Raw genomic sequence first — 21,159 nt, forward strand, 5'->3', positions numbered from 1 at the left:
CAATTACTAAAAAGAATAGAATGAAATGAGCATGCGTGCATGAGTTTATTCAAATTATACAAATTACATGTAAACAAGTTCCAAGTAAAGCATGTAAATGTTTTTCTGATTTTTTATTCTGAATTTGAAAATTGTGTGTATATAAACACATTTTGCTTGAAATAATTTGCCAAACAATGTCATCTAATGGTGCTTCTTTTGCCATTTTGAAATATCAAAACAAAAACAGTTTGACAACTTAGCCACATGTTTCTGAATCTCAGCTTAAAACCCAATTGCAGCATAAAATGAATGTTTCTTCTTGTGGAATGATGTAAATCTGTCATTTGCAACCAGGCAATGTTATAAATAATATTCTTGTATCATTATTATGCCAGCAGCTTTTGTGAGCTCATAAATACTGAGAAACTACAAGGAATGAATATCTGTACATCTAAACATTCTTATATACATATCTGTACATAAAAAAGCAATGACTTGCATATGAAGCCAAACTAACACAAACTCACAATTGGTTCAATCAACATTCAAAAGTTTTTACATTCCCAATAATGCTAAATTCCAAGTAAAGTAGGTCTATATACATTTAAGTTCTTCTAACCAATAACTGTAGGCTACTATCTAAATTACAACAACTTTGTGGATTTTGCTGTATGTAGGTTATTTGGACAGTGCCGCGTGTTATTCTGAGGACACAGTTCATTGTATTCAATGTTGGCCGCGCCTTTAAAGTAACAGCTTAATATTCCTTCACAGTATGCTTAAGGTACTCGACTTTTAAAGAGTAATCTTTGAGCAAATATGTACTTCACACACCCGGAAAAATGCCATGCTTGCATCCTGGTCACGAACAAACGATACCTACTATGGCTTAGTCTTGATCATGTATATTCATGAAGTAACGGGAAGATCGCTCAGTCGGCCAAACTGATTGGCTAACGGTTGAAATGCCCCAAGGCAGCCGGCGAATCAACGAATCTCAAATATTAATGCATTGCATGCGCCAGGCAGGTTAACGTCAACGTCAGTGCAGCGTAATTAATATTCATGAGCTAAACCTTTGCCGCAGTAGGATTGGTTATTTTCTGCGTCGTGTTCACCTGCGCGGCTGCGCCACAGGTGCGCGGCGGACAGATCCGAGTGAGATGGGTAATTCAGACTCCAAACTACACTTCAGAAAAGCGGTGATACAACTTACTACCAAAACACAGGTCATGTTTGTTTTATTTGACATATGTACCTTTTATAAGCATTTGTGTAGGGTTAAAAATGTTACAAAGCGCTGTTAAAGTGTAGCAGATGGAATACTGTCGCCTGATGTATTTTTCTTAGAATATTTGATCAAATATACACTCGTTTGGGCATTTAAACGTTCCTTTAATATTGAATTTTAGGTTTTTAATAATGATTTAATGTCAAAGCATTCGGATCTATGCAAAAAACTAGAGAGAATCAAAAACTTTATGACAGCTGTGTGATGATTATGATGTTTTGATTACGTTCAGTCTGCTTTTCTCGTTTCTTACTGAGTTTTACAGCTGATGCTAATTTAAGTTGAAGCTGACCTGCTTTAATTCTCAGTAAAAACGTCGTGTTGTGAAGGATTTAAATTCATCATAATCGCCATAATTGTGTCAACACCCTTTCCTGTAACAAAAAACGGTAAAAAAAAAAAAAAAGGAAAAATATTATATGTTGTGTTTTATTAGAAAATTAGGCATTTAGGGCCATTAACATGTTTTACAGTTTTACAAATTGTGTGAATTAAGTGACAAGATGCACTCATCTCCATGCATTTATTCTGAAAGGTTATGCTTTTTTAATTTTGAATAATGGACCCTTGTGTGATTTTGCAGCCCGTCGAGGCCTCTGAGGATGTGTTCTGGGACCAGTTCTGGACTGACATCAACTTGACGGCGCAGGATATTTTTGCTCTGGTTCCTGCTGCTGAGATCCGTGCTGTAAGAGAGGAGTCTCCGTCCAATCTGGCAACCCTCTGTTACAAGGTGCAGTCTGTGTCCCATAATAAAGATCAATAACGAGAAAAAAGTGATTGTGATCTCAACATGGTGGCCACAATGAGAGGGTACCACTGATATATAAAATAAAATGTTTTGTAGACCAATAATATGACTCTAATGTGAACATACATGCATTTAGGCCTATTTTGACACAGCCGATATGCATAAAAATGTCTGAAAAATGCACATTATTAGTATAACATTCTCATGTTTTGTTTTGTTTTTTATCTATGTGTTAGATTCATTTCAAATACATTTGCAAAATGTATGCAGGCTCTTTCCCATATCTCACACATACTTTTGGGACTGAATTTTATTGCTAAAAATGAATATGCATGAATATTGATGCAGCAACCACTGCAGCATGAAAAATCGTTCTCATCTAAAAGTGAAAGTTTATGCACATAAAATGAATTTATTTTGTTTGCAAATATTCCAGAGTAATATTTATGTTGTTTTGATGTTATCTTTAAAAAAAATCCCAAAAATTGGACTATTTTTGAGCAGTCTTGAGTAATACGTTCAAAGGAATGTAACTAAATCAATTGATTTGTCTAAAGTACTAGTCATTTCTTAAGCTTTAAAACATTGGACGCGTTTAAAGTGTTTGTCTGGTTTTTTTGCAGGCAGTGGAAAGGCTCGTGTTGAACGCCGACTCGGGCTGTGTGTGTGAGAGAGACAGACAGGCCGTGCTGAGCTGCATTCGTCTGTTGACTCGGATTCTGCCATATATCTTCGAGGATCCCGACTGGCGTGGATTCTTCTGGTCCACCGTGCCAAAAGTGGGCAAGTCTTTGGTGAGGGAAATTTCAAAATTGCTTTCAGAGTGGGTTAGGGTTAGGCTCTCCAAATGGTTGAATATGCACTAAGGTAAAACATGCAGTTTGCACTCTCTCCCAGAACGTCACCAGCGAACAGGAGCTGTCTGTGCAAGCAGGTTTTAAGAAGATACACAGCAAAGCTTTGCCTAGCTTGAACTTTTGTTTAAAACATGAGCTGCGTGTGTGTGAGAGAGTTTGTTCTGCGGTGCATTTTTACGGTCTCCTGTTACCAGCCTAAACACTGCTCTGATTGTGTCTGTCTCAAAGATCGACGGCGTATTAAATATCCTGTGATTAGAGAGATGAAGGGAGCAGAATGAGTGTATTGATGATGTGAATGTGTGCATGAAACTCTTCAGAAAGCCAATAGCTCCTCAAACACTCGTCAGACGAGCTTGAAGTCTTGAAGTTTGCACTGCTTGGGGAAAAAAAATGTCATGCATGAATTTACTGCTTTTGTGATTAAAAACATAATTTCTTTGTAAAATGACAGATTTAATTGGTGTGTGTGTTGATGTAGGATGAAGGCGATGACGAGAGCACGCGGCCGTTGGCGGAGTCTCTCCTCACAGCTATTTCTGATCTGCTTTTCTGTCCAGACTTCACTGTCGAGAGCCACAGCAGGACCAGTGCGGTAACCCTCTCTCTATCTTGAGTCTTCCTAGTCTGGTAGAGGTTTTGACTAATAATATCAGATCCATATTACTTATTCTGGCCAAGACAGAAAAAGTCCATCAGAATGACATAGAAGTGACCAGCAATAGTTCATGTTTTAAAACATCATCTTGAAGCGGGTTTGTCTGAAATTGATGAAACGGCCATTCAACCAAATGGTTGCTCATTCAAACAAAGGCACAGAAGTTTCAAATGTCTGCACAGACAACATGAAGAAATCTGCAGAAAATTTTTAGATATTTACATTTTATGCATTTGGCAGATTTGCTTTTATCCAAGATTTTATCAGTATGTTTGTTCCTTGCATAATTTCCAAACTTTTAATCTTTTTTTATATTAAATATGTACTTGAAGTACTCCTGAGAAGTTAATATTTAAAGGGGTCATATGATACGATTTCAATTTTTCCTTTCTCTTTGGAGTGTTACAAGCTCTTGGTGCATAAAGAAGATCTGTAAAGTTGCAAAGACTAAAGTCTCAAATCCAAAGAGATATTCTTTATAAAAGTTAAGAGTCAACCACGCCCAGCCCGGGGTCGTCACATGTGGTTGCCGCAAGCCCACCGGACGCTCCTTCGTCGAATCCGCCGGCCGCCACTCACTCGACCCCGCCGTGTGAAACTACTTTGTTTGGTCTTCCAAAAGAGGACACGACTAGAAATCAGTGGTTAAGTTGTATTTACAAATATGACCCCTTTAAATAATATATATATTAATTCTTAGCTTGTCATCATTTTTCACAATTTTCCAGGGGTTTGCGAACATTAGTTTGAGAAACCCTTTGCAGGAATGCCATTTCAGTCCATCTACATGTGAAAAAAATAAATACAGTTTAATTTATAGACAAAAGTTATGTGTGTGTTCAGGATGGCCCCTCTGGTATCCAGTCCATAGACAGCTGTGAGTTCATCTGGGAAGCTGGCGTTGGATTTGCTCAGACTCCGCCTCTCAATCACACCCATGACTCTAACAGGTCAGAGATCTGCCCGCTTCATACTGCCCTGTCCCACTTTACATCACTTATATGTACTTATTATACACTCTGACCTAGATACAGCTGGTAGTAGTTTGCATGTGACCACATTACATTTTATTATAAATCTAATCCATCCTGATGTGTACACGACAACTGTTAAGGACCGCCTACTCACCTGTCAATCATCCACTGCTCTAAAAGTTGGAGAACTTTTGAAATTTAGAAAAGTTTGGGGTCAGATTATTTTAATGATTTTGAAAGAAGTCTTTTATGCTCCCCAAAGTTGCATTTATTTGATATATAATATAATTGCAATAAATATTATATATAATTGCAATAAATATTATTGCAATTTAAAATAGCTGTGTTCTATGTGAATATATGTTCGAATGCAATTTATTTCTGTGATCAAAGCTGAATTTTCAGTATCATTACACGGTCTTCAGTGTCACATGATCCTTCAGAAATCATTCTAATATGCTGATTTGCTGAAAACAGTTGTGCTGCTTCATACTTTTGTGGAAACCATGATGCTTTTTTTTCCCCGGATTCTTTGATGAATAGAAAGTTCACAAGCATTGCATTAATCTGAAATGGAAATCTTTATAAATGTCTTTGCTCCCATTTTTGATCCGTTTATTGCATCCTCCTTGATGATTACAAATATTAAGTATTTATCTTCTCTCTCTCTCTCTCTCTCTCTCTCTCTCTCAGGACAGAGTTGTTGAAGCTTTTATTGACATGTTTCTCAGAAGAAATGTACCAGTCTCCATCTGACACGCACACACTCAACCCCTGGGTCTCGTTCTTTTGCTCTAGAGAAAACAGGTGACGCATATACGCTCATTTGTTATCATTTGTTGGTGATGCAGCAATTAAAGTTTGCGCTCTCTCTGTCAGACATGCCCTGCCGCTCTTCACCTCTCTTCTTAACGTGGTATGTGCGTATGATGCTGTCGGGTACGGCATCCCGTACAATCACCTGATGTTCTCTGACCAGCGCGGGGTTCTAGCAGAGCTGGCGCTGCAGACACTGATCGTTTCACTGGAGCAGGAGCTCGTTGATAACTCAAACACCAGCACGAACCTGAGCACCAATACTGACACCTGCTCTGCTGATTACAAGAAGAACACAACTGCTGAAGGATGCCAGGTAACAGGACACGCAACACTAACAAAAATACATGATGTTTTTCTTGTGTTAAGTTATGAAAACATTATTTCTGAATGTTCTCTGAACATTTAAAAAACTAAACATTTTGAATGTTTCAAATATATTATTCAAACATTTTGCCTGCGTTTCCATTAAATTATAAACATTAATAATAATATCAAGTTTCGAATGTTTTAAAAACATTATTTGAATGTATTGCTAACGTTTTCATTAGTTACAAAAACGTTTCTGAACATTTAAAAAGAATGAATGTTTTGAATGTTTTAAAGCTATTTGAACATTTTGCTGATGTTTCCATTGTTATGAAATGTTTTTCTGAATGTTCTCTGAAAATGTAAACAAAAATAACAGAATGTTTTGAATGCTTTAAAATGTTATTTGAACGTTTGGTTAATGTTTCCATTAAGTTATGAAAACATTTCTGAATGCTCTCTGAACTTTTTTAAAAAACTGACCGTTTTGAATGTTTTAAAAACGTTATTTGAACATTTTTCTTCCGTTTCCATTAAGTTACAAAAACATCCATTTCTTAAAATGTTTTAAAAATGTTATGCCATTTTTTGTGCTGATGTTTTGTGAACATTATTAAAGGACATATGAAATTGAACTTACGTTCTATTAACGTTACCTTAAGAACGTTTGCTCATAACTTTGATAGAACCTTACCAAGCAGAGTTCTTAGAGCATTCCCTATTAGATGGGATACTAGTATGTGTGTATGAAATTTGTATGTTATGTATAGTATGTGAATTTTCTGTATGTGTGAAATACATTAGTAAAAACACTGTCTAGATTACAATATCCCACAATGCAAAGTGATGTCAACTATGATGACTTTCAAAAATGTGTTTTAATTTTTTATTTTTTTTAATGCAAGTTGATAACTGAATGCCTCTCAACGAATTAAGCATGCAGTGAAACATGCATGATACTGTAAGCACAAATAATGCATAGTAGATACAAATAGTGGCAAACATATTCTTAGTTAGATTCAGTGCTGAATAAAACAGTGACTTACATTTCCTTAAATGGCATCCAACATCTTGTGTGAGAAATAAGCATAATTTCAGTACATTTGAAACAGGAACAATGCATGTCTTTGATTCCCAAGAATGTTGTCTAAGCAGGGCACTAGGTTTTGTAAGAGAGCCTGTGTTCAGTATTATGACAGTTCAGTATTTCAAACACTCAGCTTGAGTATCAGATTTTTCCTCATGATATGTTTCAGGCAACGAGAGGCGAAAACCTGTTTGTAAACTACCTGTCTCGAATTCATAGAGAAGAGGTGAGACACAAACACTCCACAACCATCCCAAATCAACTGCAACAGCCCTCAGCTTCTACCTTACACATGTATTAGACTATTAAACACTGTAAATGATCAGTATCCTCACATATTATCTTTATAATAATACCTAGCTATATTTTTCTAAATGCATATATTTTTTGCATGTAGGATTTTCATTTTATCTTGCGAGGAATCGGCAGGCTGCTCAATAACCCCCTGCTGCAGACATACCTGCCCCATTCCTGCAAGAAAATCCAGTTTCATCAGGAGCTGCTGGTGCTTTTCTGGAAACTCTGTGACCTCAACAAGGTGCCACCTTGTGTTTTTTTATTTTTTTATTTATTGTTGAGTATTTTTTTTAGATAAAATCTTAAATAAAATACTTATTCTAAATTTTTTTTTAATTACTATTTTACTTATACAATCCTTATGTAATTGGTCGAAAAATAACTGCACACTGTGATGTTTCTTCATCTCTGAATTTCAGAAGTTCCTGTTCTATGTGTTGAAGAGCAGTGATGTGCTGGATATTCTGGTACCAATTCTATTCTATCTCACTGACGCTTGTGCCAATCAGTGTGAGTATCTGAAGCATTCAGTGTTACACATACATGAGAAATTCACCCATATATTTTAACCTATATATTTTACTGTACTTTGAGAGTTTTTTTTTTTTGTTAAAATTATTCATATTTTCAAACTATTTTCCTGTACTTTTCTCATCTTAATTCAGTTTATTGCCCATTTTTAATGGTGTTTTATTGTCATGAACTATGGATGTGATAATAGCCATATGTGTTAGTGTGTATATGCATCTGTTCGCAGCATGTGTCGGTCTGGTGCATATTGGCATGTTCATCTTGTTGCTGTTAAGTGGAGAGAGGAATTTTGGGGTGCGTCTGAATAAACCATACTGTGTGCGAGTGCCAATGGATATTTCGGTGTTCGCTGGGACTCATGCTGACCTGCTGATAGTGGTGAGATGAACACAGATACCATATCATATTGGAGATGATGGAGATTTTAAAAGCCAAAAACAAAATTAAATAAAAGTAGTCCATATGACTTGTGTGCAATATTGCATGTCTTTTGAAGTCTTTTTGTAAAGAACAGACCCTAAATTTAATTTAAGTCTTCCAATTTTCTAAAGCTCTCCAATCTCACTCACACCGCTGCATATTAAAACTTTGTGCACCACAATTGGTTAAACATGCATCCTTAATGCATATTTACATTTATGCATTTGGCAGATGCTTTTATCCAAAGCAACTTATGTTGCATCTTTTTAGTTCATGCCTTCCCGGAAATATAAGCTATTAAGATTTGCATGAGCATTAAAATGCAAATATATATATTTTTTTTTGATCGACAGGTTTTCCATAAAATCATCACCAGTGGACATCAGCGACTGCAGCCCCTGTATGACTGTCTGCTCACTATTATAGTCAATGGTAAGCAAGGTTAAAAAGTACATACGTTTTGAGAGATTTTCACTTCCTGATGAATCATTGCTGTTGTTTTTTTCAGTGTCTCCTTACCTGAAAAGTCTGTCTATGGTAGCAGCCAACAAACTACTGCACCTGCTGGAAGTTTTCTCAAGCCCCTGGTTTCTGTTCTGCTCACCTGTTAACCATCACCTGGTTTTCTTTATGCTTGAAGTTTTTAACAACATCATTCAGTACCAGTTCGATGGTAAGTTGCTTTTGAAGCTTCATCACTGCTGTAAATACAGTCGCCACAGTCGTAGTGGCAGTTCTTCATTTAAATGACTAATAAAATATGAAGCAGCAAAATCTGTTTATTTGAATGCAAATCATTTTACCATAAAACATGACTTCTGTGGCAAACCTTGGTATACAATCCTACAACTTTGGTCTTTGCAACTCAGTTGTTTATTGTAATTGTTATAAGCATTTGTATTCTCCTGTCTCTAAAAATCAGGTAACTTTAACCTGGTGTACAGCATCATTCGCAAACGCAACCTCTTTCACCAGCTGGCTAACCTGCCTACAGACGTCATCTCGATCCAGAAAGCCCTGCAGAAGAAAAGCAGGAGCAACAGCACCCATAATGCTGTCTTCATGGAGACCAGCAACCCATACAACACTGCCTGTAGTGAAGGACCGTATAAAACCACACCGGTTCAAACGGGCACTCTGAACGCAAGCTTGAAGGCCATGCCACGTACGTAAACCACTTCAGCATACACGGTTGCACTATCATATATACACTCAGTATGTTGACTATTAAGAGTCCAGTAGCTGTTTCCATCCATATTTTTATGCACATTTTGAGATATGTCAAATAAAAGCTGGATGGAAATGATGTATCCAGTGCATAAAATCATAAAATGTGCATTAAAAAAACATACTGCAACTGAGGCGGATGATTTCTTTATCCAAAAGAATATATGTGCATAAACTACAGTGAAAACGCATTTACTGAAGAAATTCTTTGAGGTGCAACAAAAAACTTGTGACTTTAACAGATCATGTGATTAGATACCTGAACTAACCATCTCAAATATTGTTTCAGTCATTCTTAAATGTCTGTCATCAAAATTATTTGCTATAATTACCTTCCCAGAACTGTCACATGATTGCATTTCCAACACAAGATTCCATCTGCATTCCATCTGCACATTTTGAGGAACAATTATTATGTAGAAAAATAGTCACTTGAACTTAGTGATAATAATATTAGTTTTCCAGGAAGATGATTTCTTCATGATTTTATGCTCTTGAACACATGGGCTAGAAACTGTTTTATTTGGAAATATGCAATATTCTGATTTTTTATTTGCAACTTTGGATACAAACAAATTGTTGCTGTATTGGTAATTTAACAGTTAATTTGTTGGCTTATTAAAATTCTGTAAATGTTTTTATTTAGAGATGTTTAACTGATGTATTTTTGAAAGTATCACCTGAATGTATTTTAGAATACTTGTAGATTTTTTTTTGTCCATTTGTCAATGTATAATTTTTGTTAATTGTATGACTTTTGATATTCACCTTGTTCTCGCCATAAAAATTGCCTTGCTGCTGACGGTAAAAAAAATATTGCATTAAAAAAATATAAATTGTTGGTTTATGTTGTAGGCATTGATAAACTAACAGAAACATCACAGGTTTCTGAGGACGGAGCGACACTGTTACTGCAGCAGAGGGACTCGACCCACAGCCAATCAGATCACAGCTCTGAGACACAAGTCAGAGACACGGAGCCGACCTCTGGTGAAGATGACAAGGTATAGCATCACTGATGACCCTGACATTTAATCTGTGTTACTTTGTTCTGTTTATATCAATAAAATGTTTTTCATTTTTTAATTCCTTAGAAGTCTGAAAAAGAGGATTGTGATGGAAGTCCGAAACATGTGTCGTCTTCATCGGACTGGGCTCCTACTCCAGACTGGGTCAGTCATAAAACCCTTAAATTATAAACCAAAGCTTGTGAGGACCTTATATACACTGCAATATTTGTGAGAAATGCATATGAGTTTTCCTCTCCGAAACATTCATTCTGATCACATCTAATCTCTGCATGCTCTCTTTCAGGTCCTCTCCTGGAAGAGTAAACTCCCTCTGCAGACTATAATGAGACTCCTGCAGGTGCTGGTGCCTCAGGTGGAGAAAATCTGCATAGACAAGTGAGACACACACATACAACATCATTCACTCACTGAAAGAGTTTATCAGTAACACTTTACATAAACGTTCCGTTTGTTAACATTAGTTTCATTAACTGTGTTAATTAACATAAACAAAGACTTATAATATTTCTAAAGCATTGATTAATCTTAGTTGATGCTAATTTCACCATTTACAAATACAATAAGTCAATCAGAGAACATTATATCTGTTATAACAATTAATAATTGTTTTTATTTACTAATGTTAACAAAGATTAATAAATACTGTAACAAATGTATTACCCATTGTTGCAGTAGTTAATATTAGTTTCATTTTTTTTTTCATTAAATATCCCATTTCTTTCAGAGAAACAATAATGTTGCATTATTAGAAATCATGCAACATTCTGTCATGTTGATTTTAACAGATTTTGGGTTAACAGGGTTTAATTTAATTTAGTTTAAATTTTAAATGCCAGATTTTTGGTGTGGTTTTGAACCCTAAAGCATGTGTATTACACTTTACGGTTTGACCTGACTGAGTGAGGATGCTCTTGCTGTTCTTGTAGAGGTTTGACGGACGAGTCTGAGATCCTGAAGTTTCTGCAGCACGGGACTCTGGTGGGTTTGCTGCCGGTTCCTCATCCCATCCTCATCCGCAAGTACCAGGCCAATGAGGGCACGGCCCTGTGGTTCCGCACATACATGTGGGGCATCATCTACTTGCGGTGAGTCCTGCATTCTGTCTCCCTCTACGGGACAATGTGGGAGCTACACTCAAAATTACACTGCATAGAAAGTCACACATATTATACCTTTTATTAGGACTTGATCAACATGTTGTTTTGTATGTATTTATGTGTTGAAATCTGCTAAAATCTCATAAAACCTGATTAAAGATGCTTTTTTTTTCTTGTTATATATATTATTAAATAAATACTGGAAGTACCTATTTTCAACACTGCAACGTATAACTAGCCTATTTACAGTGTTTATTTAGTCATTTTGTTAGCTTTTATCTAAATGTAATTGCCATTCGCGTCAAATCATTACATCATACCCTGCATCAATATTTATCATTCTGGTAATGTACTTGTAACAGAGAGTGATTTTACCTGAATGTGTCACCGAGTTCTCATCTGTCAGGTGTGCGCTGACCGGAAGTGGGCGTGGTCAGTCCAGGACTCCTCCCATAGCAACCGCGCGAGCATGCTTGCAGTCCCTCGAGTGGAGACGCCAGGAGCGCACGTGAAATCTCGCCAACACAACACACGCCAAATGAGCGTCAGATACCACCAGGGGTCAGTCAGATAGAGGGGTAAGTCGCGGCCGCCATGAACGACAAATACCACCGGGCGGCTCGAGACGGTCACCTGCACCTGCTGAAAGACGCGACGCGTAAAGATCTGAACGCGCCGGATGCTTGTTTTAGTAACGAGGATCCTCCTGTTTGGTACGACACTGATGTCAAGCTGTTTGAGATCCAGAGAATTTAATGACACCGAGAGAACCAACTCAACAAAACTGACTTGATTTCTCCAAACCGACACGTTCACAAAGATTTAATTCAAATTTACACTTTTTCTCTAAAAAGTAAATTCAGTAATTTTTTTCAATTTAAACTGCCCAGTGAAATACTTGTTATTTCTGATACATTATGTTTCATTTTCTTCTGAGTTAATCCAAATCCATGAGGATGGACACATGACCCTCAGGTCTCTGACCTTGTGAGCAGTGAGCTGAGTGTGTGTTTATACTGTTGTTTTTTTTTTTGTAAGTTATTTTTACTGAAATAGTGTTCTGTGTGGAGGGGTGTGAATGAACTCTGTATATAAACGGATGCAAAAACTTAATCCTATAAAAGCTGGAAATGCTGCATGTATAGAAATACTATTAAAAACTCTTGAATGCCATTTGGTCTACTTTTTGGTATCCAAAACAATGACTATATATGTCAGAAACCTGTTAAAATCAACATGAAATCCTGCATATTCTGAATAGGCAATATTTTGTCTCTGAATAAAACAGGATATTTAATTAGGAAAATGCAGGATGAGACTTCGTTTAATGTATCATACATTGAATGATAAAAAGTGATTCTCGTTATGCTTGCGCTTGACATGGAGAAATAAGTGATTTGACATGTCATCCTCAAATTATAACAATCATAACGTTTTGATTAAAGTTAATGAAGTTAAAATAACATGCACTTTCAATAGACCTTTAATAGTCTTAGATGTGAGAATGACAAGTCCAGGCTTCCCATGATGATATTTGATCAGATCTGCTAGGATGAGGTTGTGCTGAGGTCACAGCAGGGTTTGGCTCTGTTTAGACTGGATTAGTTTAATGTTTGTTGTGTATTAAGTTTCTCGGCTACAGGGAGGAGAATGCATGACTCATCAAAGGAGAATAATAGAAGTTTAAGGGCTGGATGAAAATATAAAATAGATCATATTTATATATATATATATATATATATATAATATATATACACCTGCACCTGCTGAAAGACGCGACGCGTAAAGATCTGAACGCGCCGGATGAGGATGGGATGACGCCGACGCTCTGGGCCGCGCACCACGGCAACCTGGATGCGCTCAGACTGCTGGTGGCACGAGGGTGAGTGATACATGAGCAATATATATTTTAAATAATTATTCATGCATTTATTTTCTAAACTATTTTAGTTTAAAATTTCCAGACCCCAAATGGCGTATGTAAATAATAATAGAGATTTTTTGGTAATATGGGACCCTGGACCACAAAACCAGTCATAAGGGTCCATTTTTTAAAATTGAATTTATACATCATCTGAAACCCGAATAAGCTGTCCATTGATGTATGGTTTGTTATGATAGGACAATATTTGGCCGAGATACAACAATTTGAAAATCTGGAATCTGAGAGTGCAAAAAAATAATTTTGACCCATACAATGTATTTTTGGCTATTGCTACAAATACACCCGTGCTACTTATGACTGGTTTTGTGCTCCAGGGTCACACATTTGCTGACTAAGTCAAATTCCAGAAGACAGTTGTTATTGAGATTCTAAAAATATCTAGTATAGTATCATCTGTAAAGCTTGTGTTGGGTCAGACTGACTCCACCAAAAACACATTGTGTAAATGTACAGTATTTATTTTGCTGAAAATCTTTGCATGAGAAAATGTCTTTCATTCATTCATTTTTAATGCCTCGGGTCTCTGAGACCCTGAGCACTGCAGTATTTTTCAGAGAAGATTTGTGATATATTGCACACTGATATGTACTTCTTTATTGCATCAGTCTGTAAAACCCCTTTTCTATTTGGTTCTACTTGAAGCATGTCATTCTAAGAGTTTATACATTTTTTAAATAATTAATATAATATACAACGCTCTCAGGTCTGGTTATGTTTTGGCATATGCAGTTTCATTAACAGGATGGCAGTTCTGTGTTCTCCTGTATCAGATCACATCTGCACTGAGATAATTTAGCCCTCCACCCAGCCGCTCTTACTGATGGATATCTGGACTGTTTTATTTGCATATTTACTGTCCTGGGCTAATTAAAATAAAGGTCACACGGGAGAACAATGCAAATTTCTTTTGAGTGTCACTACTGTTATTACTGCTTAAAAGTACTAGGTCTATATTCAATTACAAATTATGAACTCTGCATGCAGAAGAGTTGCAAATAAAAGCATTCTGTAATAATCTCTTATGTCACGGATATCTGAAGTATTCCGCTCAATCTAGCTGGAATATGTAACTAAATATGAAAATTGTCTTTTTTTCACACACTCATGTTGTTCCAAAATCATATGCTGTTGTTTTGATTTTACATATGGAACAAGCTGCATCAAGATTCTTCAAAAACATATCCTTTTGTGTTCCATTGAAAATATCATCTTGTGGGTTTGAAACATGATGGAAAGTGAATAATGGCACAGCTTTCTATTCTTTTTTTTAGAATTGGCTTTAGGAGAGAGCAGTAGTGTTGTATTGTTTATCAAGTCATTAGGTAATTAGATCTAAATAACCTGGCTCTTCTCTCATGACCAGGTTAATAACAGAAGCTAAATGTTCTGCTCTGTGAACACCCTCGCTGTTCTCTAATTAGTGTTCTGCATCAGACCCTCCAGATCTCTGACTGAACCATCTGTTACTGAAAACACGTTCACAAAGAGAGACGACTGCGGTTTGAGTCATAATAACTCAGTGTGTTTAGGACAGAGGATCACTTTGATTTTTACAGTCTGAGCATTTATTTGGATGTCATGATTGATCCCATGCAATTGACAGAATGTTTTTGCCTTTCCATATATTTTCACATCATTCTATGGAACTGATTTTTACTTTGGGAAATCATGTTTAACTTACCACATTTTACTTTTTTCCATCCTATTTCTGAGTAAAACAAAACATTCAGCATGAAAAATGTATTGCAGGTGCTTGATTTTATCCATCAGGAGTTGATTATGAATTATGGATTATGAAAAATGGGCATTAGATTAATTAATGGAGTCAGGTGGTTGTAGAGGAGAGGTATGTAATGCCATCCAAAAATGAAAATTATTCTTAGCAAGTTTTTTTTTTTTTTTTTTTTTTTTTTTTCATTTTGAAAAAAGAGCTGAGTAATACACTTTTTTTTAGTAGCTGAGAGCAAAATTATTTGCCTTTTCCACTACTAGGAACAATCAATAATGGGATTGACAACACAGACTTTGCATCACATATTTAAGCGTAATGGCCCCAATATGTCTAGAATACAAATGCTAAACCCTGTGCTACATTTCTAACGAGCAGTAAGTTTTAGTGCTCAGAGTCTTTAAAGACAGTTCAGGGCTGCATGCACTTTTATGGAGAAGAATTTTACACATGGCCAGACAGAGAGAAAGATGTTAATGTTCACAGTTAAAGGTCAACATAATGAATTAGAGCTATTCCTCTTCCGCCTGCCTGTTTCCTTGGCTGTTGGCATTTCGCTAACTTGAATGTCAGCACCATTATACACCTCAGGATTTCACGTTTTGCTTTCTGTAGTATTTTAATCTTGTTATCCTGCATGGTCCCATAAAACCTCACATCATTTCTGCTGGTCTTTGCTAATGGGTGTTTGCCATTTAGGCTATACCTCAGCAACTCTTTTCAGATCTTTTGCAAATATGAGATTAAAAGAGAAAACGCCAAGTGGTTATACTGGCTTATGGACCTTAGTGAGGGCAGACAGCTTATTAAATATGCAGAGTATATATACAGCATGTTTTAAATGCATTTGTCTTAACTAAGGTCTGTTGCACTTCAGTTTGTTGATGGGCCATTGCAAGCATACCTGATCTTGACACCATGATTACTGGTTAACATGCTCTCCATGTGATACTAACATACAATAAACAGGGTTTTGTACTAAATTATCAACATTGTGCCTAATGAATGAAGCACAAACAGAATGAATTGTATATAAAGTATGGTTAGTAATGAATACTGCAGGTCTCTTTCAATGCAGATGATGAATGCATTACATGGTGCACAGTTTTTAATGACTTGGAGAGGTGAGTCAGTGTGCATAGTGTGTGTGGGTGTGTGTACATGTGTGTTACAGTGGGTAAGTGGAGCTCCAAAGCATCATGTTACGTTTTCAGATCAACACCTTGCCACACAACAGAACATGAACGCATGCACTCATGCACCGACACGCACATGTGCACATACACATGTATTCACACACCCTATATTTTCACTAGGAATTGATTAGTGTATTGGCTTGGCCAATTAATCAGACAATCTTTGGCCATTTTGAGAGCATCAGCATCGGCAGATAACCATTTTGCATAAATATTTTTTAAACATCTCATTTCTCATTTGTATTTTACATTGTCCATCACTGCTCTCTAAATATCATTACTGGTATCAGTCACTGACAAATCCATATCCATCAACCACTAATTTTGACTATGTAACTATGTAAACTATAGAATTAGATGTAACTGATCTGCTGTTGTTTTGTTGGTCCACAGAGGAGATCCAGATAAATGTGATATTTGGGGAAACACTCCTCTTCACCTGGCAGCAGCTAATGGCCATCTCAACTGTCTGTCCTTTCTGGTGTCATTTGGCACCAATGTGTGGTGCTTGGACAATGACTACCACACGCCACTGGACATGGCGGCCTCTAGGAGCCACATGGACTGTGTGCGATATCTGGACACTATCGCCGCCAAGCAGATCACCATCAACCCCAAACTGGTGAGCAAATTGAAGGACCGTGCCTTCCGTAATGCAGAGAAACGCATTAAGAACTGTGAAAAACTTCAGCGCAGGCATCACGAACGCATGGAGAAGCGTTTCCTGAGAGAGAGTGCTGCAATGGACACGTCGGATACGATGAGTTACAGCAGTTTCAGCAGCACCCTGAGTCGAAGGATCCCTCAGTTCAACACCCTCGACTCCAACATGACATACTCACAGGTACTGTGCCTGAACAACACATGAGTACTAAAAAGGCATAGAACCGGTTAAACTCATCATAAAACCTTTGCTTCTTGGACTTAATCATTAGGTCAATAAAGACAAGCAAGTTATAAAGCTTTGTTTCAAAGCCTATTCCTGGAGGGCCTCCAGTCTTAATCAAACACACTTGAAACCAGCTAATCAAGTTCTTCAGGATCACTAGAAAGTTCTAGGCAAGTGTGTTTGGGCAGGTTGGAGGACATTGGCCCTCCAGTACTGGACAACCCTGTATAAGAGTGCAGCATGTTACCAATAAGACTGTAGCCTGGCTCACAGTCTGCATTTTCAATTTATCCCAAAGGTGTCCATTGGGGTTCAAGGCAGGTGGTTTTCTTTATTGACCTTTTTGCACATGGGCATCATCATGGTGCAATGGAAAAGCGTCCTATCTTAGTAAACATTATTGCTTAAGGTGATTGCATGACTTGACCTTATGCTCATTAGTAAAAGGTGTAGCTAAAATATGCAAACCTGTAATTTAGAAGAGGGTGTCCATATACTTGAACTCTGTTAAACACTTGGAAGTAGATTGTAGCAGTTGCTGATTCAGTCCCCACATGATTTATCAACATTGTTCTCTTGTGCAAAGCCTGGGATATTGCTTTAGATTAAGCATTTGCTAAATGAAGACTTGCTTCCTTATTAGAGTAGCATAATGCTTCTGTGGACCTTCAGTGCATGCTAGTTCAATAAGAGTAGTCAGTCTTCAAATAGGGTGCCTAAATGTGTGTGAAGCAAAGTTTATATACAGTGTGAAGTATTACAAAGAATATATGACCATTATAAACTTCTCTTTACAGGCAACGCTTCAGTCCACAACAAGAGGCCGGACCAAGATTCAGCGGCGTCTTGAGAAGAAAAAGCAAGGCGACGGAACATTCAAGATTTCCGAAGACGGGCGACAGAGCGTTCGCTCGCTCTCTGGTCTTCAGCTGGGCAATGACGTCATGTTCTTGAAGCAGGGAACATACGTCGACCGACGCCAGCAGTCCAGTCCTCGGCTCAACATCCGCAACATGTTTTCTGGTAAACGAGACATCAGGCCAGACGATGATGATGATGAGGTAGACACTGTTTCAAGGGCACTAAGTGATCCAGGTTTGTATGACGCTGCATACTCGGAAATAAGTACAGACTCGGGTAGAGACTCCTTGTTCAACCGCCCAGGACTTGGTACTATGGTATTCCGTCGGAATTTTGTGACTGATGGGCTGTTCCGAATGGGACAGAATGAGGGCAGTGTGGCGGGGAGTGAACCAGTGGGACGGGTCCCGAATGTCCACTTACGGGGGAGACTGCCACTACGATCACCCAGTCTTGATGAAGTCAGCATTGGCAGCTCATTGAGTCTCCAAGAGAAGAATTTACAGGTACAAACAAGAATCACCAGATACCATACAAATTCCACTTGTTCCTATTAATCCCTACAGCAACACTTATTAAGTACTAGCTTCATCTGATTAGTTCTAAGTTGATGCTCCTGGAGGGCTACCTTCTTAAGGTCTTCAGTTCTAACCCTGCACCAACATGCCTGACTCTTGTTTTCAAGTAATCCAGAAGACCTTGATAAGCCCGTTCAGGTGTTTTTGATTCGAGTTGGGGATACACTCTCCAGGATGGCCCTCCAGGAGAAGGGTTGGTTACCCCTGAACTAGATTCTTACTATTGCCAGTGTTGAACTTGCAACACATAAAGGATATACAAACAGCGTAGCATATCTTTTCCGCCAAGACCAAATACATTAACATTGTCATATCCATTACCATGTTAAAATCTTCTGAGAGGTAATCTGAATCAGTCAGTATCAATCTGTTGATCTAATCAGTTAATGAGAAGGCACTGCATCTACATCTGGAAGAGGGGCTTTATGATAATTATGATGATTGTTCTTATGTGGTGGCATCCTGTAGGATTTGCCATGGGAGGAAGGAGACCTGGGCTTGGAGGAGGAGGATGACGAGCTTCAGCCATCTTCGGCTCCTTTAGAAGTGTTCCTGGCATCTCAGGGACTGAGTGACTTCCTCTCCATCTTCCATCGAGAGCAGATGGACCTGGATGCATTGCTGTTGTGCTCTGAGCAGGACCTCATTAGCATCCACATTCCACTCGGACCTCGTAAAAAACTACTTGATGCATGCAGCAGACGCAACAATGTTCTGGACGAAGCTGATGGCATGCAGGACACTGTGCTGTAGAGTGTGTATGTCTGTTATTGACTCTGTTCCAATATCTAGTGTACTTTCTTGTTGCCTGCATAAGCAGTTGTTTTTAAAGTAGCATCCTAGTTGAACTGTATCCTCGTAAGTGTCTACATAGGCAGCAACTCAACATGCCACAAAAACAGCGCTTCTCATGCAAAGTGCATGGGAGATTTGACATGAACAAGTCTCCCATGCATTTCTCCCATGTATTAGACAAGACTTCCAGAATTTCTCTCATCTTGACTACCATCTTGGATGTATATGTTTACTTTGACCTTGTTGCATTTTAAGATTGCTTTCTCTGTGAGGATTTTGCCAAAACAATGTATTTGCTACAAGATCATTATGCCGCCTACTGTTTAAAGCCACTTAGCCACGTCTACAAAGCCTCAGTTGACCTGGTTTACTAAATGTTCATCCCCAGTCTTAAGGTACATTCACATTACCAAAATTTCAGCTACATTTTATAGGAAAGTTTTGTTTTTGTTATTCCAGAGAGAAAAATATATTTGGCTTTGTGTTTTTTAAGCAAAATATGGTAACACTTTAGATTAGGGAACACTATTCACTAGTTTTGACACTATTCACTAATAAATAGTTGCTTATTAGCATGTATATTCTTAGCATATTGGCTATTTATTAGTACTTATAAAGCACATACTGATGCATGGCCATATTCTAAATCCCTTAACCCTACCCAATACCTAAACATAACTACTACAACAACAACTACCTTACTATGAATAATAAGCAGCAAATTAGGAATTTATTGAGGGAAAACACTTAGTTAATAGTGAAAATGTGTTCCCTAATCTACCATACAGTCATTTGCTTTTCCTGTGGAATGACTTTGCTTTTCTGCTGCAGGTGATTGAATAATGTTAATCATAGCCAAATAGCTTCATTAAATGCTCATTAATTTTGATTCCACTCTGGAATGCAACTCACTTTTAACCCTGTCTGATCAATACTTAATACAGATTGACAAAATCAAGTCCCATCCTACTTGTTTTCCTAATTAAATATCCTGGATCGCTTTGAAATGCATGACATTGTGGAAGAAAAACAGGATTTACAGTGCAATTCACATTTTTTAAATGCTTCCTATACCTGCATCTGGAGCAGAGCCATTGTGTGTGTCTGTGCATGAGTGAGTGATATGCCTGCCACCTTGTGGTTGGGAGGAAAACTACAGCTCTTCTGTTGTACACCTTACTCTCTAGCCAGCAAAACTCTGCTCACAAAGAAGTTCTACTTGAAAATGAAGTCTATATGCTGAAGGTTGCTGTTATGAATGCACATGCAGTTTGGAGGTAAAATGTACACAAATTTTTAATCTGACCTGCTATTTACCATATTGAGGTTCTTCAAAGATATTGTGGTTCCCGATACACTCTGTGAATTATTGCCTTGCATATTGATGCAGTATTTTAGGACTAAAATACAGTCATTTGCAGTAATAATTAGCATTTTGAACTTTGCAATGATTTTCAACTCTAACAATTCAGACCAAGAAACAAAGCCTTTGTTATTACATGATGACGCAGTTTGATATTGACATATATTCACTAGTGGAGCAAAAATCTATATATCAGCGCTTTAGTGTCCCAGATTACTCTAATTTACTTTTTTATTAATTTTATGTACCATGGTGGAGAATTAACATGGTAAATAAATCCACAATTTATATGACTGTAATTTCAAGCATTTTAAGTAGAATCATTTAGATCAAAAAGTCTGTAAGATCATACATTCAGGTCTGTATGTTACTGTATGTGCAAGCATTGTCTCATTTTTTGTGTTTAGTTGTACATATGAAGCTTTGGACAGCATCAATGTCCGGCCAAAAGACTTTTCAGTTATATAAAAAGTTA

At 37.4% G+C, this 21,159-nt stretch overlaps 2 protein-coding genes across 2 annotated transcripts; both read left to right on the top strand.

Moving 5' to 3' along the window:
• The first annotated feature begins 1,075 nt into the window (after positions 1-1,075).
• LOC107659679 (protein HID1-like) lies at positions 1,076-12,496 on the top strand. The gene is made up of 19 exons (XM_016448688.1): positions 1,076-1,211; positions 1,857-2,006; positions 2,648-2,818; positions 3,363-3,476; positions 4,383-4,489; positions 5,207-5,320; positions 5,393-5,645; positions 6,895-6,951; positions 7,123-7,263; positions 7,442-7,532; positions 7,780-7,931; positions 8,327-8,405; positions 8,482-8,646; positions 8,896-9,138; positions 10,056-10,204; positions 10,295-10,372; positions 10,515-10,606; positions 11,158-11,316; positions 12,021-12,496. Exons 1-19 carry the CDS (start codon positions 1,146-1,148, stop codon positions 12,082-12,084), a joined length of 2,445 nt encoding a protein of 814 aa, XP_016304174.1. The 5' UTR covers positions 1,076-1,145; the 3' UTR covers positions 12,085-12,496.
• LOC107659680 (Usher syndrome type-1G protein homolog) lies at positions 11,752-19,770 on the top strand. The gene is made up of 5 exons (XM_016448689.1): positions 11,752-11,986; positions 13,102-13,210; positions 16,592-17,042; positions 17,885-18,454; positions 18,995-19,770. Exons 1-5 carry the CDS (start codon positions 11,923-11,925, stop codon positions 19,277-19,279), a joined length of 1,479 nt encoding a protein of 492 aa, XP_016304175.1. The 5' UTR covers positions 11,752-11,922; the 3' UTR covers positions 19,280-19,770.
• Positions 19,771-21,159: the final 1,389 nt, after the last annotated feature.

This window comes from Sinocyclocheilus anshuiensis, unplaced genomic scaffold (assembly GCF_001515605.1).
Source record: "Sinocyclocheilus anshuiensis isolate Anshui unplaced genomic scaffold, SAMN03320099.WGS_v1.1 scaffold75, whole genome shotgun sequence".
Taxonomy (NCBI): Eukaryota; Metazoa; Chordata; class Actinopteri; order Cypriniformes; family Cyprinidae; genus Sinocyclocheilus; species Sinocyclocheilus anshuiensis.